Below are 26,187 nucleotides of genomic sequence, written 5' to 3' on the forward strand. Positions count from 1 at the left end.
ACATACTCAGCTCTCAGAACCTATGACTCAGGTCACGGAGTCTCCCCTTTTGGCCCCGGGAGCCGAGCCAGAGCAGCAGCGAGCTGAGCCCAGGGAACCACCTTGGGGAAGGTGTAGAGGCTGCAGGGAGCAGCTGAGTCAGGCTGGCAAGGCTGCTCCCTGGGGCGGGTATGGCCCCAAGAGGCAGGCGGCCATCATCACATCAGTCACTTCTGGTGGCCTGGCTGGGGGTCCCATCCCCATGCGACCCTGTGAGCCCTGTACAGGCAGGCCTGTATGCATCTCGGCAGAGGACACTGGAGACGTGTTCCAGCCATGGTTAGGGACAGACAGACGGGGCCTCTGTCTGCCACACATGCTGGGTTCACGGTCAGCCCAAGGCCTGGACATGTCTACTTCCCACTGACCCCACGTGGGGCCTTTGACGCAGGGACTCGATAAATACTGGATTTCATTAAATGAGCCCGGGGAGTGCTTTGCCCTTCAGCCTCAAATTGGTTTTATAAACAGCCAGTAGGGCTATTGTTCATAAAGACGCTCGACCCCCCCAGCCCTAAGGGACCCACAGGGACAGTTTGTCCCCGGGGACCCTGATGTGATTCACAGGTTCATTCCCCCAAAGCCCAGCCCCCAGGCGCAGATCATTTGGGAGGTCACTGCTCTGCCAAAGGACCTTGGGCCCAGCGCCACCTGGGAAATTGGGGGAATCATGCCGGAGGCAGTCCTGGCACCTGGGTGTGGCTCCAGTGTGGGTGCCAATCGGGGTTTGGGTGGAGGCCTGAGCCAGGTCACCATGAGACTTTATTGGAGACAGGGACACACACACACGACATGAAGTGCACACGGCCCAGACTGGCGCCCCTCGCACGCCGTGCTTTGTCCGTGGAAGCTGTGCTGGCCCTCAGCGGCCCCGTGCACACCCCCACACCCCCCAGCCTTGTGTGCAATCAGGCACCGTAGGAGGCGTCCCTCCCACCCAGGTCCAACCTCCGTCCTCTCTGTTTACAGTCCTGCCAGCTGCTTGGCCCTCTCAGTTTGGGGACAGCCCTCTCGCTGCAAGCATTGTAGAAACAGGCCTTGGGGAGGCCCTGGCCATTTGGACCAAGCCCAGTGGTCTTTTTTCTGGGTTCAGTACATCCACCGAAGTGTCCCTCTGCCAGCATGTTGCTCCGTACATGGACAGGACAGAGACTGCAGCTGACCACAGGCCTCTCGCATGTCCCTCGGCAGACACGGCGCTCCCCTTCCTCCCTCGCCTCCTGTATAGTGGAGGCAGCGGGCAGTTCCTGTTGACAGTCCTCACTAATCCTCCAAACCCTGGGTGACAGGGCTCCCGACTTCTGGGGTTCCAGCCCCAGCCAAGCCAGCCAGAGGCCTGTGTGGGTGAAAGGGTGGGGGTGAGGGGACCAGGAAGAGGCGGGCACTGATGATATTGCTTCTGCCCCAAGATAAACATAAAACCTATTTACATGCAGCTGTGGAGGGACAATGCAATCTGAGCATTGCTCACAGCTCTGTCCTTATCTCCCGCTGACTGAGCTGAGGCCATCAGGGTGGAAACCCAGGTCCATTGGTCCGCTGGACTCGGGGAACTCAGGTGGCCAACCTCTGGTTTAACTCAGAGATGTACCCAAAGTTTGGGGGGCAAGGACTGAGGCCCCTGGTTGATTCCACAGAACCTACCTGGAGAGGACCTTTCAGAAGTGGGGGGGGGGGGGGCTAAGCGCACTACCTTACGATCCCAGTAGAGACCAGTATTGAGCTCCCCTGCTGGCTCCTCTCATCAAAAGAGGAAGGAACTGGGGAGGGGCTTGGACAGGTGACATGGATGGCAGGGCCACAGGCACCCCACCATCAAACCATCAAATCGGGCCCATGGGTCAGGGTTCGGGTGCAGTGACTATGGTCCCAGGTGACCTTTGCACACGTCTGTCATCGCTTAGGTTTCATTGGAGCTGCCCCTCTCCCCTGGTTCTCCCAGCACCCCTTTTTCCTGTGGTCACTGCCATCTGGCAGCACTGTGTGGGCTTTTTGAGGCCGGCTCCGGGCCTGCCTTGTAGCCTCCTGGCCCAGAGTCGGTGTGCAGGGCCACCTGTGCTCAGCACCTTTGAAGAGGTGCCCTTTGGGCAGGGGGGCACACTGGCCTTGTGTCCCCAGCATGGGGGGCTTTGTGCCCTTCCAGCCAGTGTTTGGTTCAGCCACGTCCCTCTAGTGGTGCCAGGCCTGGGCTGATGCACTCAAGCAGGAAGAAATGGGTGTCTCCAGGCCGGCCAGACGCTGACCATCGGCCCCTGAAAGCACCCTCAGCCATCCGCCTGCCAGGCCCAGGCTGTGGCACGTCTGTTCCTCCGCCAAGCCCTGGCAGGGGCATCCTGACACACACACACACAGCTGTGAATCCATTAGCATCACACTCACCAGGAGTTTGTTTGATGACACATCAGAAAGAGCTTGGCACTTTCTAAACAGTGGCTGGCACTGCAGAGCTGGCAGCAGAAGCCAGCTCCAGCCTGGGACTGGTGGGGGAGAGGGGGACTCCCCGGGATGAGGAGTGAGGGTCCCACCCAGGCTCTGTTCCTTGGCTGGGGGTCCCAGTGGCCCAGGTGGGCTGGCTCTCTTGGTTTCTAAAGGATGGGAAAGGAGGTCAGCAAGGGTCCCCCCTTCAAGTCCTGTCTGGTCATCTTAACGTCCCTGCGCCCACTGCCCCCAGGCTTGCCTGCACCTGGGCTGCCTGTGTCACACTGGGCTGTAAGCACCTGTGTCTTGCCCATCTCTGCTTTGAGCTGAGTGCCAAGAGGACAGGGACTTGGTCTTGTCCGGCAGCCAGGGCAGGCCCTGGCCCACGGCAGATGTCCAGCAAACCTTTGCTGACCGCCGACAACCAGGTGGAGCGACAGGAAGGGGCCCAGCCAGGTTGCAGGGTGAGTCAGTGGCACTCTGGGCCTTTCCTGCTGCCCTGGCTAACTGATTTATTGTCATTGAAGCACAAACTCCAGTGGGAGTGGGGGAGAGCTGGGCCCCACACACCCCATGTACCTGCCTCCAGGTGTTCTGTGAGGGCGTCCTGCGTGAGGAGGTGGGATGCGCCCCCTCTGGGCAGCTCCCCAGGCTGACTTCTCGGCCCTCAAAACCGCCCCACCCAATCAGGTCCCCTCAAGTGGGAACTTGGAAAAACAGCCCTACGCTTGGTTCTGACAGCAAATACATCAGCCCCTAGTTTGTTCAGCAAGAGGTTAAGGTCAGGGGTCCCAGCCCTGCCCTTCCTGGTCGCTGATCTTGGGAACCTGTGGTTCTTGTTGGGGGGGGCGGGGTGCAACGATGGTATATTGGGCATTGGGAGGATTCAGTGAGAAAATGTCTCAGTGCCTGGCTGTAGCCTCAGTTAACAGTATTTGCCCAGTAAGGCGTCCCTCCCCCTCCCCCCCCAGAGGTGGCAGTACCCATAATTACCAGCAGGGGGCAGTCTCTGAGCAGATGGGGTAATAGCCGCCAAACCCTTCCAGGTCCAGCCTCCACCCTCCAGGTCTGCTCCTGGGGGGCCTGGAAATTGGTGGTGAGGCTGGTACCAGCCTCACCACTGCCCAGAAAATCAAGAAGTCCTCACTGGCTGGGCCCAGACCGGTGGTGCAGGGTCTGCACCAGCAAGCAGGAGAATGGGGTGGGGAGGGGCTCTGGCTGCCCCAGGAAAGCAGGAGGCTGGGCACAACAGCCAAGGGCACTGCGGGAACATGGGGTTTAATGGGTGGGGGACTCTAGGAACCAGCCTTGGCCACCTTGGGGCATGACTCCCCACTGGCAGCTGAGCCACAGCCTAGCCTGGGGACGTGGTGGGACCTCATGGCTCCCGGCAGCCTTCACACCAGCAGCTCACTAGGGTCTTAGGGTAGAGGTGGGATCTCCACGCACCATGGAAACGAGGGAGGGGAATTGGGAGGCCCGAGGAGGTTGGTCTCAGACCAGACTCGGGAAGATGCAAACATTCCCTTTGCTGGAAGGGTTCCAGGGGTGCTGTCTCTCCTTCTCTGTGCCCCATAACGCTGGGTGTTTGGATTGGCAAAGTGGAGAGGCCGCGGGGGGTGCGTGGCAGACTCCTGGCCAGAAGGCAGCCGGCCTAGGAGCCAAAGACTGGGCAGGTAGAATTCTGGGTCAAGTCTGCCCCGCCCCCAGTCAGAGGCAAATTGGGGGGTGGAAACAGTGTGACGGTGAGGTGTGACTTCGCCTGCCCAGGGGGCTTAGTGTCAGGCTTGGCCTGGCCCTCCCCAACGCAAGAGCAAGAGCGGGTCAGCCAGGTGCGGGCAGGCAGACAAACGAGCGGGAGCGTGGTGGGGTGAGGGATGGAGACAGGGTGGGGGTGGGGCAGGCCGGAGGGTGGGCGGGGCCGGTCTAGCGGTCCTCACGGACCGGCCTGATCTTCATCTCGGAGAACTTGAGCGAGTACTGCCAGCCGGTCCAGGAGGACCACTCGATTCCGTCGGCGTAGGAGGCGTGCGCGCCACGCAGGTACTGCCCGTTGAGGTTGGACGTGTGGCAGTTGCGGTACCACCAGGCGCCGCGGTAGAAGGCGGCGCAGTTGTTCTCCGAGTGGTCGCTGTCGCGGTCCTTGGTGGTGAACCTCATGCCGCTGTGCTTCAGGAGGGAGTCCCCTGCGCAGGCGCGCACACACAGGTGTGTACTCGGGACACAGGCGCAGGCGTGTGAGCACAGCTACGCGTGGGTGTGCGCACGTGCACAGTGCCCCCCACGTGTACATGCTGGTGCACACACACCTGCCCCAACACACCCATAGTGTCCGTGCAGCTCGCATGCTCCCGCGCGGTGCCACCTCGGGACCCGGGGGCTGTCCCTGGGTCTCGGCAGTTTCTCTCCCTCTCCCAAGCTTGTTCTATGCTCCCTTTCCTTGCTTTCTTGCCTCTGCCTAAGAAGAGAAGCCCAGCCCAGAGGGGTTCAGCCACCACACTTTAGAGGCTCAGGACATCCCAAACCCTAGGTGTCTCCTTTCCTGGCTCTGGGTTCACTTAGCTCATATGCAAAATTGGGGGACACTCCATTGCTGGGGTGAGGACCAGGTGGGACTTGGATGGGAAGGGAGAAGCCTTGATCCTAACCCGAGGGCAGAGCTCTTGACCTGGCAGGGCCTTTGCCCTCCCAGGTGGGGAAACTGCTGGGCTGCCCCCCTCCCTCCCGCTGCAGCCTGGAGCCCTACCTGCAGTGCCTGAGTAATCGGCCACCGTGAGCGGGTACCCGTCCTCTTCGGGGTCCACGGAGAACAAGCCCACGCCAAAGCTCGCGTAGTGGGCGTAGGCCGTGCCGTTGTCAAAGTCCTCCAGGTCCACATGCAGCTCATAGGCCGTCTGCGTGGTCAGCGCGTGGAGCCTTTTGAGCCCTGGATGGGGGAGAGAATGCAGGAGAAGTTGGGGGACTTAGAAGGTGACCCCACAGACAGAAATAGGGAGAAGTAAGAGCTAAGCTCATATGGTTGGTGACAGAAAGGGACAACAACCCCAAGTATATGAGGTGGGGCTCAGTACACAACAGGTGCTCAATAAATGGGCGAGAGGCAGAAGGTGGTATCTGCCTCCAGGGCCTGGCTCTGGACCCCTCACGCCCCAGCCACCCTCACAACACCCAACCCACCTCTCTCCCTCCGTCTCTCTTTCTCTCTCCTCTCCTCGGCTCTGCTGTGCCCATCCTGGGGTCTCACGCCAGGCCTCCCTCTCCCCCTGATACCCCCCCACACACACACACACACTCACTCAAGGTGCTTCCCTGCCGTTCTGATTACCTCTTGATGAAGAGGCCATTTAATTAAACGCCTTCCAAGTTATCAGCATTGAGTGACTTTCAGTCTCTCCCTCCTGCCTGCCTTTCCTGTGCTCCCCCCACACCTCCCCCACCGGGTGGGTCAGCGTGTGCATACTGATGTTCAGCCCTTCCCCATCCAGGTGGGGGGCCTTGGCCCCATGATCCAGGCCCAGCATGTCCCTGCACCCACGTCTTCCTCACCCAGGATCAGGCTGTGAGAGCATACGGCTCTCGTCTCCCTGCAGGGTCTCCACTCCCTAACTGGAGTTTCAGAGCAAGCCTCTGCCCTGTCTGGGCCCAGCTTGCACACCTGTGGATTGGGACTCAGGGCGCTGATGTGAGGGTGTGGGGACAGAGCCAGGAGGGCAGTTTCCAGGCTCTCGCCCTCACATAGAAAGGTGCTGGCTCAGGTAGTAAATGGCCATCAACTGTGATTGGATGGCCATCAGCTGTGGCTAGTTGGCCGTCAGCTGTAACCAGTGAGCCATTGGCCACTAATGTAACTGCTGTGGCTGTGCTAGCGGGAAATGGGGGGTAGCAAGAAGATGGTGGCTGAGCTAGCAAGAGCAGATTGCAGTTAGCACAGCGGATTGCAGCTAGCGAGTGAGGTTGGTTGGCAGAGAGAAATGGACGGCAGGTTACGGGTGGTGTGGCTCTTGCTTCCTGTGTCTCCAAACCAGCCGCCAGCGATACTATAGTGGTATGACTCCCCTATCTATGGCTCCGTGGGTGTTCCTTTTTGGCCTCACCATGTCCTGCGTTCTTATGTGGGGAGTGGGAGATGAGACCCACAGGCCACCCCGCATGACAGAGGGGCCAGAGGGCTTCACAAACTCTGAAGGGCAGGCAGCGGGCAGCAGTGACGACAAACACCCTGGATGGCGCTTACAGATGCCAGGCACTGCTCTGAGCGCCTCACGTGGGTTAATGGACCCCATGTCATTCGAATGAGTCCAATTTAATGCAAGAATCCCTGTGCAGCTCTTAGAGCAGTGCCCGCCCGCTGCACATATTACCCAGGTGTTTGCTGCTGCTGTCACGATCCAGTGAGGCAGGCACTCTTGTTATCGCTATTTTATAAGTGAGAAAATGAGGCACAGGGAGGTTAAGTAACTGGCCCAACTTACAGATGGTAAGTGGCAGAGCTGGGATTTGAACCCAGGCAGATTTGCCCAAACTCCTTGCTCTGACTCAGTTCTTGCCCTAGGCAAACAATCTGATCCCGGAAAAGGGCAAGAGGGAGGCCAGCCCAGGGGGGATGCTGGAAGATTCCTTTCCCCACCACTGGATGATGGCTGATGCCCAAAGGCCCACCATTAGCACAGCATTCCTTTGGGCCAAGTCTCCCTGTGATCCTGATGGGCCGTCCCCGTGCCCACGAGGGGCCCCTGGGCAGTGTGCGCCAAGGGAGGGGCGCGGCGGGGATGCTGGGGGTCCTCTGGTTCCCCTTGGATTCAGCTCACCCTTCTTCCCATGAATGCCACCTCCCTACTTCCCTCTCTCTCCCTCCGTCTTCGCTTTGTGTGCGTCTCCAGCCCTTGATCTGCCAGGATACTCACGACCCCCACTTCCCCAGGCCCGCGGCTGGTTAGCTGAGATCTCACCCCATCATCCATCACAGTTCAAATCACAGCGCTTGAGAAGGAAGGAGCCAGCAGATTAAAATGGAGAGAAAAGACACTTAGACCCCAAACCTCATATCGTTACCCAGTGGACTCCCAGATGGATTAAAGATCTGAACCTAACACATAACACTGAAAAAAAGCATTAAAAAATAAGAGACATTTTCATAAAACTGGGAGGGGAAAACACGGCCTGGAACCCAGAAGATAAGAAGGAAAAGGCTGGCAGAATTGACTGCATAAAAAATTTAAATTTCTAGTAAATAAGCAATAATTTTACCAAAAAAAAAAGCTGAAAGATAGACTGGCAGTAAATATGTATCATGTGTATCTGACAAAGATCAATAACCTTAATATATAAAGAGCTCCCATAACTCAATAGGAAAAGACAAAACACTGATGAGAAGGTGACAGGGGAATGTGGCAAAGCGGAGGGAGGGAACAGCTCCGGGAAGTAGTGGGCTGGGCTCAAGTTGACATTCTACTCAGGGCTCTGTGTCTGCCAGGAGCTAATCAAGGCTCTGCTTAAATATTTCCTCCCGAACCTTCCATTGCTGCTGATAGATTTCAATTAAGATGCCTGGAGAGGTGGAGGCTCCAACGCTGCTCCAAGGGGGTGGGTGGTGATGCGGGAACAGGGTCCCCACCCAGCTGCCTTCTCCCTATCTTTACACACCCACCTGGATGGGGGCACAGGAGAAGGGTCGTCCCACCTAGAAGCTTCTCTCCCCCGACCCCTATCCTGCCTCTGCTTTCATTCACTCAGTTCAAAGCTTGGTGGGGCTCCAGCACGTGAATCCTCCCCAGGCTCCCCAACTGCAACACACACACACGCACGCACGCACGCCTGTGACTTGTGTCACTTGCACCACGTGACCGCCCTTTCTGAGCCTCAGTTTCCTCATCCATAAAAAGGGGAGGACAACAGCAGCACTAGCTTCCCAGGCTGAAGTATGTAAAACGGGCTGCACACACAGGAGGTGGCAGTAAGCAGGGGCTGGGTCGTCAAGTCCACACGGGTGTCTGGCCTCTCCTGCGGCCAGTGCCAAGGACGCAGCAGAGGTCAGAGCAGAGAGGGTCCTTCCCTCATGCGTCCTAGGTCAGGGAGATGGATAGTAAGCAAATGACAGCTTAAATCACCAGCCAGTTGCCTCTGCACACCCAGGGGAGTGGGCACACACCTAGCCCCTGGCCCAGGACCAAGCCTCCCCTCCTCCCAAGGGCTCCACCGAAAGTCCTTTCAGACCTGGGACCCTCCCGACCCCCACCTGGAGCCCAGACCTTGGCGCTCAGACCTTGGCGCTCAGCCCTCGGCTTGGTGCTCTCCACAAGTCACACCTTTGCTCGCACCCCCTCTCCCTCCTGCCCGCTGCTCCCAACCGCACTGGGGGACACTCCCAGATATCCGTGCCCAGGGAAGCTGAAGTGGGACAGGTGGGCCGAGGGGCGTGCAAGGTCATTCAAATGCTGGAGTGTGTCTTTCCAACACAGCGTGTCTAGTTTAGCATATGTTAAACTATAAATGGGGGTGCCTGCTCATAGCGGTACAGGGTTTCTAGTTGGCGGTGTAGAAAATGTTCTGGAATTGGATAGTGGCGATGATGGCATAATTCTGTGAACAGGCTAAACAATCACCAAATTGTGCACTTTAAACTGTGAATTCTCTCTCAAAAAAATCCCAAATTTCACCTCAAACCACAACTTCCTCCCAAACACATAGAACCTCAGATCTGTGGTTTTCATGAATGTTATTCTTTAGAATGAAATTATGTAAGACATTCACAATTTAAAGTACTGAGTGAATTTGAAGAGAAACAGTATGTGAATAATAGTAATAACACTAATATGGATCCGAGCTCTTTGAGCCCTCACTGTGCTCCAGGCACGGACTGTGCCAGCGCTGGGACCGCCGAGAAGTGGTGCCTCTGTGTCCCGAGCACAGCACCGCTGACCTCTGCGGGCAGGGCGGTTTTGAGGTTGTCCTGGCCCTCCTGGTACATGGAACTAAGCCCTGCACCTCCCACAGCTCCCTGGACTCAGGACAGTGACCAGGTGCCAGGGCATCCTGGACAGGAAAAGCCCACGTGTCCACGGGACCCTCACAATGGCTGTGCTTCCTGTATCTACCTGCCCCTGGACCTCATTCACTCTGAATGTACTGATCCCCTTTTGATGCAGCACCTGAGCTGACTCGGGCATGGGAGACACAGACAGACATGCATCCATCTGGGAAGGGCCCTCTCCCCCAGCGCCCCGTCTGGGGTGCACAGGGGGAGAGCAGGCCACCCCTGCGGGCGGCAGGGCCTCTCACCTAACCAGTGCTCCCCCGTGAGCTTGCCGAAGCCGTCCCGGTAGGCCTCCCAGCCTCGGAAGAAGTTCACGGAGCCGTCCTCCCTGCGCTGAAACACCTGCGAAGGGAGATGAGGATGGAGAGCTGGCGCCAAGCACCCCAGGTCTCCAGCCCCCACGCTGGTCCCCCTGTGCACCCCTCCCCTGCCCACTGGCCTCCCCTTTCCCTCAGCAGCTGAGGTGGGACTGACCAAATGCCCCCACACCCCCAGTACATCCCCTCAAGAAGGACTCACAGTCACTGGGGCAGGTGGAGGAAACCCAGCTTCCAGGCCCACCTCTGCCTGGCAGTGGGACCCTGGACTGGTCCCATCCCTGCTTGGTCCTCAGTTTCCCCACTAGTCAAATACAAGGGGTGGGTAAGGGTCCTGATATCTTTCCAAGGTCAAAACAAAACCAAAAACCCATTTTCAAGTTTTTAAAAACCAAGACCACACACACGTACACACACGCGTGCGCTTTGTCTCCAAAGCTCCCTCTCAAACTGCCTCCACCAGCCACCACCCCCCATAAAAAAGCCCCGGCAGAGGATCAGTGGGGGCTTGGGAAAGCAGAGCCCCAGCACCTCTCAGGGGAGGTTGGGGAGTCCGCAACCGGCTGGGGTGTGACCCGGGTGCCAATGAGCGGCAGAGCGGACTCTGTTCCTCATTTAATAACATTCCTGGTTTGGGAGTCGGGAGTCCCATCGGTTAAATTGCTTTGAAATAAGTACCACGCGCTGGTCCAGACCAAGCGGCCCTGAGTATTCACAAGATCCGCTGACGGTCCTGTTTCCGTGTGCCCCCACTTCCACCTCTTTCTGTTTAACAGGCTTTTCCTCCTCATTCGCCCAGGCAGCACCCCTCACTGCCGACCCATGTCCATCCGAGGTGTTAGAAGTTTGGCTGCGACACCAGCGAGCTGCCAGTTTCATTACTAAGCAGCCTGATTTCAGTCGCCTGGAACTGCGCGGGTATGGGTCTGCCCCTCGGTGCTCCGCGTCTGTCCCTGGGGACCGGTTGGTCCCAGTGTTTGGGCAGCTCTGCCTCAGGCAGTGGGAGGGAGGTGACACCCCCTTTTTCTTGCTCCACGACCTGAAACCTGGGCCAGCCCTGAAATGTGAGAGTCATCAGAAGGGCCCAAGGAAATTCGATCAGGCTCATAAAATCTGAGTGGTGTGAGAGGTATCGATGGCAGTCCCATTGTGACCCTGAGCACGCCTGCGGAAAGGCCTAATCCCGGCAGAAGCTCAGGCCTCCCGCTCTCCCCGGAGAAGGCAGCCTGTTTCTGCTGGAGGGAGGGAGCCGGGGAAGGGGGTGGGGTGGGCAGCGCTTAGGACCCGGGCTCCAGAGCGCCTGAGTTAGTCCACCCCCCTGAGCTTCAGTTTTCTCCTCTGTAGAATGGAGGTCGTAACAGCGCCTGCTCCACAGGCTGTCGCCATCCACCGAGAAGAGGCTCAGGGCCCAGCACACAGTCAGCGCTCAGTAAATGCCAACTGGAGGTGGCATCTAGACGCAGGCCCGGCCACTGGTCTCCTCTCCTCCCTGCCCTGCCCGGCTGCACCACCTCTTCTTCCAGACCTGGGTCCTGCACCTCTCCTCCCTGAGCTGTCCCAGAGGCCTGCCCAGGCTCCTTGCATTCATTCAAATGCTCCATGAGCACCTCTGTGCCAGGTGCCAGCTGGGGAAACTGAGTCAGGGTCCTCTATCAGGGCCCTTTGGGCAGAGGAACAGGGGTGAGGCCTGGGCTCAGGGGGCCCACCCTCGGCAGGAAGCAGGACTGATCTGAGGGGAGGGGCTCCAGGGTGGCCCAGGAGGAAGGACAGCGTGCAGGCCCCACATGTGCCCGTCATGTGGCCTGGGAAAGACCCTGCCCCTCTGGGCCTCACTTTCCTCACCTCCTGAGAAGCCTGCCTCCCAGGACCTCAGCAAGGAGTCAATGGCATGGCGGCTGGTATTATGATTGTCATCATTATTGTTTGTCCTATTAGTAGCACAGGAAGTAGAAAGTGCGGGTGCCAGGCTTCTAGGCACAGGCGGGGTGTGAAGCCCAGACGTGGGGACAGGCAGGCAGAGCGGCAAGAACAGCAGCTGCTCAGAGCCCTCCTCACGCCCCCCGGGCCCGGGTTCTATGCCCCCTGGGCCCCTCCTCATTACCGCAGCCAGAAGCCTGCACACCAGCCAGGGGTCAGGCAGTCGTGGGCAGCAGAGTGGGTGGTCTGACCCACACCTCATGCCCTCAGCCGAAGGCCAGGCTGGGCACCTGGAGGCCACCGTCCTACCACCCACATCCACACCTGCGTCTGCCAGCCTTTGCCACAGACCAGGGCATCCACTGCCTGGGCTGCACCGCCTGCCTCCTTGCTGGGCTTCTCGTGCCACGAGCTGACCTCTGAGCCCACTGTCCTCAGCCCCTCTTTCCTACTGCCCTCCCGGGCTGGGTGCCAGTCACAGGCCTGTGCCCTCCCGAGCAGCTGGGTATAGATCAGTGGGGGTGAGTGTGTGTCTGGGGCCACGGGGCCTCCCGACCTTTCTCCTCCACTTGCAAAAGGACACTTCAGTCAGGTTCCCGACCAAGTGGTTTGAGGTGACACCAACTTAGAAACCACAGCAGTTGTTTACCAATGTGGGCCCTTTACCCTGAGTGGTGATGAATTTCGACCCATCTTCAAGGGGCCGAGATACCTCCATAAAGTGGCTTTGCAGAAGCGGCTGTAGACGCGTTGACTCAGGAAAGTGCCACTTACGAGGTGACACACACTCACAGGTGTTTCTATCTGAAACAGAAGGCCCTGACATGACACCTGTCGCTGAGACGGATGAGCGCTAGTATTTTCTATCCTCTTCTGTTCCGTTCCACTCTCTTCAACTTAAAAACGAATGCTGATCACAGCCCAGTACATTGATTTCTCCTCCTGCCTGCGGATCACGCCCTGCAGTGTGAGGGCTGGTGCTGATGCTGCCGACCACGGCCACGGCCACGGCCACGGGCTGTCCTTATCCCTTGCTTCTCACACCGAGTGACCGAGTGCACAGCTAGGGTCTCAGACTCGGGACCCAGCCTCACCCTGAAGCTGATTACAACGTGTAAGCTGCAGGCTACTTGGAGGCGTGCTCTCGCCGGGCGGCCGCAGGTCGTCTGCTGGCCCTCCCAGGTTCCAGGTGTGCGGGGAGCTTTTCTCTCACTCCAAAGCTCCAGGGCAAACTGCATCTGTGGCCTCAGGTTTCTGGAAACCGGCTGGACTTCAGGGACGCTGGATGGCAGGACATCACCATGCCGGAGGCCTTGAATACAGAGCAAGGACCGGCCAGCCAGGCAGCTACGGAGAGGGACGTGAGGGAAGGATCGATGTGTCCACTTCTCTTCCTCTGCCCATGCACAGAACATGAATCCCTCTCAGGCAAAAAGTGGGGGGAAGGTAGAGAAAATAATTACTTATTAATTCTGAGGCTAAAATATTCATTGGTCCAGCTCCTGGGGCATCTCCGTTGGGTTCCGGCTGCAAAGATTGATGGAGAAACACTGGCCACCCTGGCCTCCTGGGCAGCTGCCATGAGTGGGAAGACAGACAGAGCTCGTTTCCTTGGTGCAGATTCTGAAAAGCCAGCTGCCCGGTGCGTCTTCCAAGTACCGCTGAGGGCGGATGTGCCAGCGGAGCCAGGGCCCACATGCTTCTGCAGATGGCGCTGGGCCGTTTCAAAGGAAAGAGGACCGCAGTCGGGTGGACGGCGGGAGGTAGAGTAGTTGTTGTCCCGTTTGTCAGACGGGCCCCAGGGGTCTGTCTCGCGCTCCAGAAGTCCGGTTCCCACGAGGGCCCCTTCCTCACACAGGCCCCATCCGACCTGCTCCTTCTTTGCTATGGTGCCAAGAGTACAGAGTTAGCGTCCTGAGCGCCAGAGCCTGGCTCGGTGGTCACCCCAGCACCGGCCAGTGCCTTCAAGGACAGCCACAGCCCTTGAGGCCACCACGGCCCGGAGGGAGGGCTTCATGCTCCCAATTAACAGATGAGAAGACTAAGATGTGACCTTAGTCTAAGGGGTGACCTCTGCAGAGTGGGCTGCCTCTAGACTGGGGTGCTGGGGCCAGAAGAGGGGGAGCTGCCAGTGCACAAATACAGACTGAGCAGTGCCCTGTGGCTGAGGGGGGTGGACGTTGCTCCTCCAGCCCATGAGCCCACCTGGCTCTCACCATAGTTGAGCCAGTCCAGCCCCAAGAAGTGTCCTGGGCTGGCACCCAGGACACCCAAGTGCTATTCGATGGCAGCCAATGGGCTGTGTGACCATTTAAGTCTTGGCATCTGTCTTCTGCAAAATGAAAGGGCTGCTGCCCTAGGCCCCATGTGGTGCCCCGGGGCTCGCAGCAGTGACTCTGGCTCTCAGAAAGCTCACAGCCCCAGAAAACATGGACGCACAAGCCAGCAGTCGCAGGGCAGAGCAGCTCCCAACGAAGCACATTCCTTCGATCTTTCTGCCTACGTTTCCTCATCTGTAAAATGAGGAGTATAACAGCCCCGGCTCCCAAGGATTCGGTGAGAGCTACATGTGCTCGTTGACACACAGAATTCCTTAATGGTAAGGATTGTTGTTACATTTGCTGGGAGCTCAGAGGAGGATGAGCCATCACTGGGTTTGGGAAGGTGGTCCAGGAGGGCCTCCTGGAGGAGGTGCTCAGCTGAACTGTTGATTGAGGGGGGTCTTGGCAGGTGATCAGAGTTGCTGAGGCCCAAGATTTGGGGACTGGGTGGGTCCAAACCCTATGAGATGCAGAGAGGGTGTCTCTGCCGTCTAAGAAGAGTCCTCAGGAAGCACCATCTGGGATTTTTCCCGGACTCTGATGAAGCCACTGTGGAGACCAGTGACCCGCAGGCTGGTGTTAGCTGTGTCGCTGTGGCAGCCACCAGCCTCTGATTGTGGGTGGGGGGAGCACTGTGGCAGAGGCAGACTCTTGTTTCTAGAGAACAAAGAACTTGAATGTGTGAGCGGATGCAGCCCTTCAAAGGCGGCCCCTCGGGAGGCTCTGCCTGCTTTCCTGGGAGGCAGTTGCTCCTTAAAACCTGTCTGGACACCTCTGGGCAGCAGCCCCAGAGGGAACCTGGTCTTGCCAGCAAGAGCACAGGTTCCAGAAAAGGCCAAGCTGAGTTCAAGCCCTGGCTCTGCCTTTCACAGGCCGTGTGACCTTGGATGGGTCTCGGACCCTTCCAAGCCTCAGTTTTCCTCTCCATAAAAAGGCCCATCAGCTACTCCTTTGTTAACCTGCAGGGTCGCAGCAAAGATGCAAGGAAGTAAGAGAAAACCAGGCGGCACACAGTAGGTCTGACTAATATCACCTCCCTCCACTTCAGAAGCAGCTGCCAAGCCCAGGAGGAAGTGGGCGCCCACCTTGTTTTTGACTGAAAATGGTACCCCCGGGCCTGGCACCCCGCCACACTTCCCCAGCTTGGCAGTCGTGCCTGGCACACACCACTCAGAGCTGCCATTTATCAAGTGCTGAGGCACCAGCTGAGCCTCACGTTCGCTACCCCAGCTACCTTAAAAGTTTGAAATATCCAAATGGCTCTGGACGAAGGCAGGCTTTCTGGGCGCAGATCAGTCACAGGAAAGTGGGGATGTTGTAACTGCCACAGACTCCCCAGAGCAGCAGGAGCCAGGGTCAAGCCAGGCAGCAGCTTGGGGACACGGTGGCCCACTGATGCCACAGCACGTCCTGCTGCCACCACTGCTCTGGTGGACTCCAAGTCCACAGTGCGGGATCCCCGGCTGGGGGTGCACCTGAGAGCAGGGGAGCATCTCATTTCTGCCTGAGCCTAATCCCACTGCCACTGCCTCCGCTGGACTCTGCTCCTGGGGGCTCCTTTGATGTTTCCCAGTGAGGGAAGGATTTTCCTCCCCGCCTGGGGAGCTCAGGCAGGGGGCTGGGGCACGGTGGGGACGGGAGGGTTACTCTCTCAGCTGAGCGATTAGAGTCAAAGTTGAGCCACTGACCCCGCAGGACAGTCAAACACCTGGCAGAGCGTGGTGGTCGCAGCCACTCGGCTCATGGCGTCGGGGGCAGTTGGCTGCGCTGTGGATCTGAGTGGAGGGTCAGAGCAGAGCCGATTCTATTGCAGGTCCCTGCAGTGGGAGAGCCTGCGCTGGAGCCGATTTCTGAGACCCCAGCTGATAATTATGCAAAGACCAGGGTTTGGCAATCAAGGCCTGGGTGACAGCGCCCCTAGGGGCAGATCTTGGTGGGGGCAGTCAGGACAGACAGGCAGCCCCCTCCTGACCACTGAAAACCCTCACAGGGCCCTGGGCGTGGCCACCGGGCTCCCAGGCCCTGCAAGGAGGCTGAGCAAGATGGGGGGCTGCCCTGCTGGCCAGAGGAGGGAGGGCGCGCCCCAAGATGGGATGTGACCTTTCCAGTCTGACAGGGTGGGGGAGGTGAGCTGGAAACATCCCACGCATCACCTTCCAAATGAGGAAACTTGGCCTCTATTTTATCCCCACTTAACAGATGAGAAAAGTGAGGCTGAGAGAGGTGAAGTTACACGGCTGAAAGACGCCAATAGTCACTTGTGCGGCAAGAGTGTAGGGAGTGCGACGGTGTGCAAGCACCAGGTGGAGCCAGACCCTCAGCATCACCGGGGATGAGCGGCTGCTCCTGGAGCCGCTCCTGGCCGGGCAGACAGGAAACACGTGGACAGGTGATGCTTAGCTCCACCTGTGATGGCTGCAAAGGAGCAGGAGGGGAGGCCCGGCGGTCAGGGAGCCTCGCAAAGGACACGACGACTAAGCTGGGCCCAGCGAGGAAGGTCCTTGCCCAGGTCACAGGTGAGCAGGGTGCAGCCTCCCTTCCTGCCTTCCCCCTGCTTTTCTGGGGTAGGGGTCTGGGTGGGTGCGTGCGTCAGGTTCACTCAGAAGTGGCCTTGACAGTCAGCGTGACCGGGGCCACTGTGGCCTTTGGTGAGCATGGAGAGGAGGCGTGGGCTCAGCCAGGGCCAGCAGCCACCTCAGCGGAAAGGCCACCTTGAGGTGTGTGTCCACCTGCCACCGTGGCCTCCCTTCCCCAAGGAGACACACGTGGCCTCATTCCCACTGCAGTAAGAATTCAGGACCCATGGACTTCACGTTTCCCTAACTGTCCCCCACACCCACCATGGCCCTCAGCCCCATGTCTCCGGGTCACGCCCTCCCTGGGGAAACCCCAAGGGCCTTGAGACCCCTGTGCCCTTAGGAGAAAGCCCAACTCCTCATGTGCCCTCACAACCCAAGCAACCCAGCCCCTGCCTGCCTCCCCCGCCTTGTCGTAGGGCCGTGGAGCTCCATACACAGGCAGAATGGAGCCACCACGGCCCCAGAACAAGCCCCACCATCTCCCTGCGGACCTCTGCAGGTGTGTGCCCTTTGCCTCCTCCCCCAGCGCTTGGACCTCCCATCCAGAAGGCTCTCTTGGCCGCCCCAGGCGCTCTCAGAGGCTCTCCTCTGGGCTCCCCCGTTCCCCGCAGCCCTGAAGCCCTCACACAAGCCCAGCTCCAGGAGCTCGCTGCTGAATACCCTGGCCAGGGGTAGGCGCTCAGTAGTTCAGTGCATGGATCCGTGAGTGCCGTCGCGTGACAGTCAGTTCCACAGACATGGGGGAGGCTGGGCCCTGGGCCGGCTGCTCCTTTGCTGGGTGCCCTTGCACAAATCTCTTGCCCTTCTGCCAGCGTCCAGGGGTTGGAGGGGTGCTGGCGCTGTGCCAGGCAGGCAGTGGTATATCAACTATAAAGTGCCCCTCAGGTGGGCAGGGCTGCTGAGCCCCGTACTCGCCTGGTCCAGTCTGTGGGGGAAGCAGGCTCTGGGTGGAGTGTCCAGCCCCGGCGCCCTGTCCGCCAGGGAGAGCCATCCAGTGTTGAGGCTCGAGAAGGTCTGGACATGGAACCTAATGAGGATGGATGCTATTGGCGTCCAGAGAGGCGGCGGCCAGCTCCCTTCTAAACAAAAATTGAGTTTCTGAGAGATTCTGTGTGGCAAGGAGGTGATCCTGAAACATGCCCAGAGGTATCTGGGAAAAGATTGCTTTTGACGGAAGCCCAAATGGATATTAACGTTTATTGGTGGTACAAGCACTTCTCAGCTCAAACGGGCCTTTCTTCCAGGGCCCCGATCCAGGTGTCTGGGTGGGAGGGCTGAGCGGGCTGCCTCGCTCATCGGCCCCCTCTAATCACCCCGGAAGCCTGGGACCCAAGAATTACGCCTCCCCCGAAATCCTGATTGACTTCCCGGGAGATGGACTTCAAGCTCATCGAAGTGGAAGACACACGGCTCAGGCCCTCGTCTCGGTCTTTCATTAAGCCTGTCCTAACCGTTAACTCTGATTTTGGGGCTCTGGCTGGTACACTGGCGCTGGTGTGCTCACTGAGGGGGTCCCAGAGGCAAACACCATAACTCAGATGTTCTGAGTTTGGAAAACAAAAGAGCTTTTAGCTCCCAGAGGCAGATCCAGTACATTTAAAAGCTCTCCTCTGGAGCTTGAAGAGAGGTTTAGAGGTATGTCTGTCTCTGGGTCTGTGGGGAGTCTCAGCTGCTTTACACAGGCGTCTAATGACAGGCTCTGCTCCAACTGTACTCACCTTGCCCCCTGCCTGCCCACCTCACTCCCGCACCCCTGGGGCAGTGGGGGTCTCAGTAGGCAACCCCTGGCCTGGTCTGGGGGGCTCTGTTCCTGGCCGCGTGGCCCTGAGCTATTTTCTCAGGCCTCCCTCCACTATATTCCTTTTCTGCTTAAACCAGCCACTTTCTTTGCTTTTTGTGAAGACCTCTAAGAGATGCAGGTGGGCATCCCCATTTCCCAGCCAAGGAGACTGAGGCTCAGAGAACTTGAGGAACTCACCGAAGATCCCATAGCAGGACTGAGAGCCACATGCAGGTCTGTCTGTGGATGGTGGCGCCCTCTTACCCCTCCAGCCCCCATGGTGTACCCACCATGCTCTCCACCTCTCTGGCAGAGGGGCTCAATTGCAGTCCCATCCCTGCCTTGCTACTGGCAGCTCGAACCTTTCGTTGCTCCCACTTCCCACCCAGGCCGGAACCAGAGGCGCAAGGAAGTCCGTCAGGGCCTTTGCTCCCAGCAGCCGGCCTGCCCCTCTTTATCTCCTGCACAAGCACCGTACACTGGATAACAGCAGTCACAGCCATCGGCCCTGAACTCACATCTGCAACAGGTTCCTGGGGCCTCGTTTCAACTCGCCTCGCCCAACACTCCGGGGAACCGCTGTTCTGACAGGGCTCGTGCTCAGGGCACGAGGTGTCTCCGTGGACAGGCCACAGGTCCAATGTCTGCTCCTGAGTGGGCCCCAAGGGTCAGCTCACCACCTCCATTTGCCCCATGCAGGTTTCTGGGGGTGTGGAGTTCTTTGGTGACATTATAGGCTGGTTTGTGGGGGCTGGAGGGCACCAGGTGGGGGGCTGGTGAGAGGCTACTCAGAGCACCTGGCGCTCATGGCCTGGGTCACCCCAGGGACCTGCCCTGACGGTCTGCAGGGCAGAGAGGGAGCCGGGAAACTCACCGTCCAGCCGCCGCCATCTGTGCGCATGTCACAGTAGACCTGGAAGCCAGTGGGGTCATGTGTGGGGAAGACGGAGTAAATGCCGTCCTCCTGCTGTCCGCTCAGGAGGACGTCCAGACAGTCCCGTGGCCGAGAGCCTGCGACAGGGAAGGCCGTCAGGGAGGCGGGCCTGTGCCCCCTCCACCCCCATCCCTGAGTCTCTCTGACTTCTCTGTCCACCTGGCAATGTCACTTGGGCTCAAGAGCCTAGGCCTTGGGGTCAGACCTTGGCTCTGCTGCTCCCTGGGTGGGAGCCCTGCCTCATTGGGCTGGGAGAGGGCTCAGAGCAGGATGCAGGTAGGGCTCCCAGGGCTTCTTGGCAGCAGGAAGTCCTTTGCAAACAGCCGCAGTGTTTCCGTGCCAGCGGGGTGGGGGTGGGGGATGATGGAGGAATGAAGCTGGGCACCAGGTCACCCGAGGAAGGCGACCCCACCCCACTCACCGTTGGCGCAGCCACGGGGCCGCGATCCCCTGGCAGGTGCCCTCTGCAGGTCAGCCTTGACTCGGGGCCGGCCCAGCCCCCGGTCCCTGTGCAGGGCGTCCAGGATATCACTGACCGAGTTCAGCAGGTGAGCCATGTGGCCTTGGCTCTCGGAGAGAAGCTGTGGAGCACAGGGGTGGTCAGAGGGGGCAGGGGCTCTGCTGGGAGCGTGGCACCACACCTGCCAGCAAGGTGGGCTCCTGCTCTGCTCTGGCCCCAATCGGAGCCAGTCTGAGCCAGTGCTCGGAGGAGGGGGCTCAGGTGGGAGGGGCCAGAGTGGCTCCAGCCTCACCCTTTTCTGTGCCTTCAGCCTCAGTGACTAAGAGGCCCTGTTGTGCAGGTGAAGGCAGCAGCTGGTGTCGGGCAAAGCTGGTTCAAACCCCAACTCACCCATTTTCCAGGTACACGACGGGGGGCTTAACCAAGCCTTGAAACAGGGCTAACATGGCCTCCTTGGCCCAACTGCTAGGACTGGTGGTGACAACCATGGGAAGCTCCCAGCACAGTGTGGGGCCTCCAGCAGGGCACTCAGCTCTCTGCCTGCTCTCAGCACTCAAATTCATAAGGCACCTTCCAGGTTACAAAACGCCGTCACCCAACATCTCTTCTGATCCCAGCAGGGCCGTGAGACGGGCTGGGTGACTGCACTCAGCAGGTGGGGACCCTGGGACACCACCTCATGGGAGCCTCACTTGGACTTTGCACAGCCGTCCGACGTCCACCACCTCCCCTCACCCCACAGCCCTGCCGGGGAAGGGGGGGAACCTGGGTTGTCCTTTCCTTGTTACAAATGGGGACATTGAAGCCCAGAAAGCGAGGTCCCTGATTGGGTATAACTTCAGGCCACGTCACCAGGGCTGTGTGGTCACTGTGCAGGGAGCCCAGGGCCCAGGGTGGGGGCAGTGGTTGGGCCCCGGGCTCTGGTGCAGATTCTGGGTTTTGACTCAGCCCCAGGAAGAGCAGCCGAACCTCTCTGCACTTCTTTCCTCCTCTGTGAACCAGAGTAATGGGACCTGTGTTTCTGGGTGGGTGGCGGGGCGAGGTTCAGGACAGCATGTGTTGGGGGCTGAGTGCTCAGTTGGTGTTCTCTGCGTCCTTTCTGTGCTGGTGGCCACAGCTCCCGCCATCGCAGTCCCGAGGTTTGGAGCTCAGTGTTGTGCTGCCCCTGGGGGCCTCTCTACTGTGCCTGCTGCCTAAGGGTGGGGGGGTCTGTCTGCTCCCCAGCCTGGGCTCCAGGAGGCTGAAGGACCATGAGGCCGGGACGCCAGGTCATGGGCATCGAGCAGCCAGCCAGCACACCGAGCCTGTCACCTGCCAGATAATAGCTCGTTCAAGGAAGGAAAACAGAAATATACAGTGCCAGCAGTTTACAAAATATGACTCTCGGCTTCTATAGAAGCAGGGGCCCGGCAAAGCTTTTAGTTTCCCTGTCAGTTTCTCTTGTGCTGAGCAGGTGATTCAGTGAGGGCTGAGGGCTGGGGGAGAGGCAGCGATGGGCAGGGAGGGTGTTTGGGCGAGCCTTCTCCTGGCAGCGGATTTCACCCTGGGCTTTAGAGCCGCGTCCTGTCCTGTACACAGGCCCCATTGGGGGAGCCCCGCAGCCCCTGGGAGGGGCAGGGCTTTGGGCAGCAAAGGTCGGCAGGCTCATTGGTTAAGCCTCTAGGGTTCTGCCCATGTTTCAGCAATGACACAGGCACACGAGAAACTCAGGCATGGCCCGCTCTTGCTAACAGGGAAGCTCTCAGTTTAAACCAGCAAATGATTAAAGCTGAAGAAAACGTACGTATCGACATGCCCCAAGTTAATGGTTAGTTCATCCCCTGCTCGCTGAACTGCACGGTGCATCAAGAGGACACAGCAGCTTTTGGAGGCAGCGAAATCAGAGTTGCTGATGGTCTATAGACAAAGCACTGGCCTCGCTTGGCCTCAGTCGGCCCCTCCATAGAATGGGGTCGCGATCGCCACCTCCTGGGGCTACTCTGCCAGGAAGTGCTTATTAGCACACGGGGTGGGCCCAGCCGCCACGGTGCCCGTCATACTATTGTAAAAGGGATTTTCGGTGGGGGCTGACACTTCAGTTTACAAACCATTTCCAGCGTAATAATAAGAGACGCTGACGTGCAGGCAGCATCTCGCAGGAGCCAGACTCCAGCTGAGCCCCGTACGAGGCCTGGACTGTGTCATCCCTGTTTTGCAGGTGAGGAGGCCCATGCGGGGAGGGCACCTGACATGCCCAAGTTCCCACAGCTGGGACTTAAACCCCAAGGGCAGAACTGCTCAGCTCTGCTGCTCCTGGGCCAGGGGGCCTCAGACATTTGTGGACATGAGTCACCCTGGTGCTTACTGAGCGGGTGGGACCCAGGGCAGGAAGGGTGGTGATTTTGGGTGAGGCCCAGGGATGTGCCTTTTAACAAGTCGCTCTGGCAATTCTGACAGGGGTGCTCGTGGTTACTGCTTTGAGAAACCCAGGTCTGGGCTGACCAGCTGAGGGTCTGAGAAGCGTGGAGAAGAGCTCGAAGCTAGGCAGCATGGCTCTGCAAGGCATATGGTCTCTGAAATCACCCTGGGTCTCTGGGAAATGAGTCAAATTATACATTCCTTTGAGGAGTAAATATATCAGGTGAGCCAAGGTACTCCTGGGCCAAGAAAAGCTATTAGTCTTGTGGGAACAGCTGTAGGCCTCTGCTTGGGTGGGCGGTGGAGACCCTGAGACCCCTCTACCAATCCTCTACCCCAGCCCTAAGGGTGAGGCGTCCCTGGGCCGGGCCTAGCTGACCAGGGGCTGAGCCATGTGGAGAGCAAGGCGGGGGCGTGGGGGGAGGAGGCAGATCACTCAGAAAGTCTGGAGGTCTCCTGAGCCCTGCTGATGAGGGGTGGGGATGTGTGGACCGAGGGGGAGCAAGCAGCAAGGGGGCAGAGCACCCCACACCCACCCCACCCCTGAGTCACCCAGACAGGATGACGAGCCCTGTAATTCCTCCAGCTGTAGCCTTCAGCGGGCGGGAAAGGACCATTGCTCATGGGCGGTTGGGTGACCGAATGCCTCGTCATCTCGGGTGTCCGGAAGGGGCTGAGGCCATTGGTGGGGGCGGAGCTCATCTCCTAGTCCCTAAGGACCTGAGTCACAGAGGTGACAGAGTATGGGGCTGGAGGCTGGACAGGACATCAGGAGGCCAGCTGCCAGGCCTGACCTGGCCACTATACCCATGGCCCCTTTCTGGGCCTTCGTTTTCTCTTCTGAAAAATGGTGTAAGGCTAATGAGATGCCCACCCCTGAAATACGTATCTATGAGGACTGTATTTCTTGCTGTGCTTCAGGCACAGTGAAGCCGGAAACTCTCCCCCCAGATCTACCCAGCACTTCCTAGGACCTGGCTGGCTTGGGGGGCGTGGGTGAGGCAGAGGTGGTGGGGACAGGCTGAGGGTCTGGTTTGGCTCCCTCAACTGGTCCGCCCTCCTTCCCTGGAAAGCTTCAGGCATCGAACGGCAGTAAATGGGGAGGGGGGGCCTGGCTCTCTCTGGCCAGGGGGCTTGCCACCGATTAACTGACCATATGACTTGAACCTCAGTTTGCTACTGATGAAGGCCGTGTCTGGCTTCACCAGGCCTGGGTCTGACCTGACTGTTGGATGCCACGCATGCCACACAAACAGCAGGGTTACCAGGGCAGCGTGCAGGAGACGGTCTGAATCCTGCCACCATTAGCCGTGTGGGTCACTGTAAGAATAGCTGGGCACTTGGGGATTCAGTGGTGCCGTGGACATCAAGTGTCCAGCACAGGTTGGCCTGTGGTGGCAGCAACCCCACCCTCTCGCCAAGGCCTCAAGCTCAGACCCTGCCCCTTACCTGGATGAGGCGGGCCTGCTCGCTCTGCAGGGCACTGAGCCCCTGGCCCAGCGTGCCGTGCTCCTTCCGCAGCCCTGTGCACTCTGCCTGCAGCTCGGAGGCCCGGGCCAGCAGCCGGGGCAGCTGGTCAGCCAGCGTGTCCAGCAGCTCCTGCTCCTGTTCGCCCACCAGCCGCGGCTCGGCCTGGTGCTCGGTCAGCGCCTGCAGCACGGAGGCCTGGACGCCCTCCAGGCGGGCGAAGCCATCGGCCAGGTCAGGGCAGCGCGGGTCAATGACGATGCTGAGGTGCGAGCTGTCGGCCCTCTCCACCGTGACCAGGGCGCTGTTGGCACCGGCTGGCCCAGTGCTGACGACGGGTGGGGGGGCCGTGCCCGGCGCATGGGCGTGGTTCAGGAAGAGCACGGCACCGGTGACCGTCACAGCCAGCAGCACAGCCAGGGAGAGCAGCACTGTGCACAGCACGTAGCCACAGCCCGGACGCTGCAGGCCACCAGGGCACGTGGACAAAGACGGATAGACAGACAGACAGGAAAGAGAAGGAAGGGGTAGCATCAGGGGCGGACCTGGGCCTCCAACTCTGCCCAGTGAGGGCCCAGGCAGCCGCAGGACGGGGCCTCGTGCCTTGTGAGACCTGGGCCGGGCTCCGAGTTTGCCCTTCTTGGGGTCAGTGGGGGAGTTGTACAGTGACAGAGGTGAGAGACAGAGAGACAGGGACACACCAAAGAGAGAGCAAGAGCGAGAGATGCCCAGAGGCAGAGAATGAAAAGAGAAACAGAGGCAGAGAGATGGGGAGACGGAGGGAGAGGGTGACCCTGTCCTCTCGCCTGCCCTGCCCCAGGCGGCCAGCTCGAGGACAGAGATGTCTTCCCCCACCGAACCCTCTGGGTCTGGTGAGCACTCCAGCTCTGCAGCCAGATGGGCTGGGCTCAGGTCCCCACACGGCCATTTCCCAAGGGTTGACTGTGGGTGAGGGACCTCATTTTGCGAGTCTCAATGTCCTCACCTGTAAAATGGGGCAATGATGACATGCCCCACTGCACACATGGGTGCTTGGTGACTCAGGGTGACAGCACTGATGCTACAAATCGATGTGCTGTCACAGAGCAACAAGTGCCTTGGGATGGTGGGAGCCTGTCACTGAAGGTCCCTTTCAACCTGGAGCACCCACACCCCAAGTCCCAAAGCCTGTGCAGGCTCATGAGGCTGCCATGGGTCCGCAGGCACAGGGTGGCCCCCAAGCACCTCCTCTCCCACCCCCCTCCCCGTCCTCTCTCCTTCGTCCCCCTCCTCTCACTCTCCATAGAACAGGTAGAATAAATACCATAAACACCGAAGTGGCTGTGAACCACTAAGGAGGAAAGGGGCCACCCTCCCTCTAAGGAGGTGAGGGCTGGGGCAACAGGGCAGCCGTGCCTCCCAGAACAGGCAAAGAGGCAATGCAAACAAAGAATGGAGGCAACAAGCGAGGTAAAAACTGGGTTTGGGGTGCAGCGGGGGCTAGGGAAGCTGGAACTCAAGTGCAGCTCGGAATTAAAGGAGGCACCATGACATAGTGGCAAATCCAGACCCACTGGACCAAATCACTCACGGCCCAAGGGGAGCTTGGAGAACGCCACTGAGCATCTGACACATGGGGAAACTGAGGCCCAGAGAGGGTGAGGGCCTTGCCTCGAGTCACACAGCAAATCAGAAGCAGAGCTCAGGCTAGATCCCCAGCCTTCTGCCTCCTCGCAGGGCCAGCCACCTTGTATGGTTGAATTTCCCCCACATGTTCAACTTTCTGATGGGAGATGCGTCTTTAAATGAGTTAGTATACTGAAGCACTTAGCACCACTTCTGGCACGTTGTTCTCATGCAGTAAATATTAGCGACTGTATTAGCTCATGATCTGTGTACACAGAGCATCTAGAGGTGTTTGGTTTTTTATTTTCCACCCAAAGTGTTATTTTTGTGTGTTATTGATGCTAGGATGCACCTTCTGTTTTATTCACATTCTAACATCTCCGACATTGGGGGCCATTTTACTGTAATCCACAGATTCCCTCCCTTCCTCCCTCCCTTCCTCTGAGATACATAAAATAGTATCTCATGTATCCTATTATACATCATGTAAGAGGTCTTACTACGAGAAAATATGGTAGAGCAAACAGCTTCTTTTTCATAAATTCAAATTCTACAAGTAACTCCTGAATTTCCTTCTTGGTACCAGAGGAGGAGGGGGGCAGGTGGACTAGCAGACCCCCAAGGAAGGGGTCTATTATTGGTGAGATGAGGGAAAGAATCCTTAGCCTGTTCCTGCAGTGATGGGGCCTCATTGCCCCCAGGACTCGCTCCATCCTTCTCTTTCCACACCCGCACAGGCCCCAGGGGGGCACACCCATAGGGGCTCCTCGTCAATAGACGATTTCTACAGCCAGACCTGCATGTGGTCAGCTCTGCACAGGCGGCTCCCTTGGCCCGAGGCATCCACTTCCCTGCTTCTCTTACACCAGCCTAACTCGCTTTCTCCCTTCAGGGCTCAGCTAAATGCCACCTCTTCTAGG

The 26,187-nt window shown here is 58.8% G+C and overlaps 1 protein-coding gene across 3 annotated transcripts in view; it reads right to left on the reverse strand.

The window, feature by feature from the left end:
- Window positions 1-783: 783 nt before the first annotated feature.
- Window positions 784-26,187, reverse strand: part of FIBCD1 (fibrinogen C domain containing 1) — a 33,061-nt gene continuing 7,657 nt past the window's right edge. For all 3 annotated transcript variants that reach the window (XM_074331188.1, XM_074331189.1, XM_019728863.2), the window contains 6 exons: window positions 23,645-24,124; window positions 19,760-19,919; window positions 19,279-19,415; window positions 9,736-9,832; window positions 5,204-5,383; window positions 784-4,643 (listed from right to left, as the gene is read on the reverse strand). In XM_074331188.1, coding sequence (XP_074187289.1) covers window positions 4,384-4,643; window positions 5,204-5,383; window positions 9,736-9,832; window positions 19,279-19,415; window positions 19,760-19,919; window positions 23,645-24,124 — 1,314 coding nt within the window. In that variant the 3' untranslated portion in view covers window positions 784-4,383. The remainder of the gene's footprint in view (window positions 4,644-5,203; window positions 5,384-9,735; window positions 9,833-19,278; window positions 19,416-19,759; window positions 19,920-23,644; window positions 24,125-26,187) is intronic.

Source organism: Rhinolophus sinicus, linkage group LG04, assembly GCF_036562045.2.
Source record: "Rhinolophus sinicus isolate RSC01 linkage group LG04, ASM3656204v1, whole genome shotgun sequence".
NCBI classification, from domain to species: Eukaryota; Metazoa; Chordata; class Mammalia; order Chiroptera; family Rhinolophidae; genus Rhinolophus; species Rhinolophus sinicus.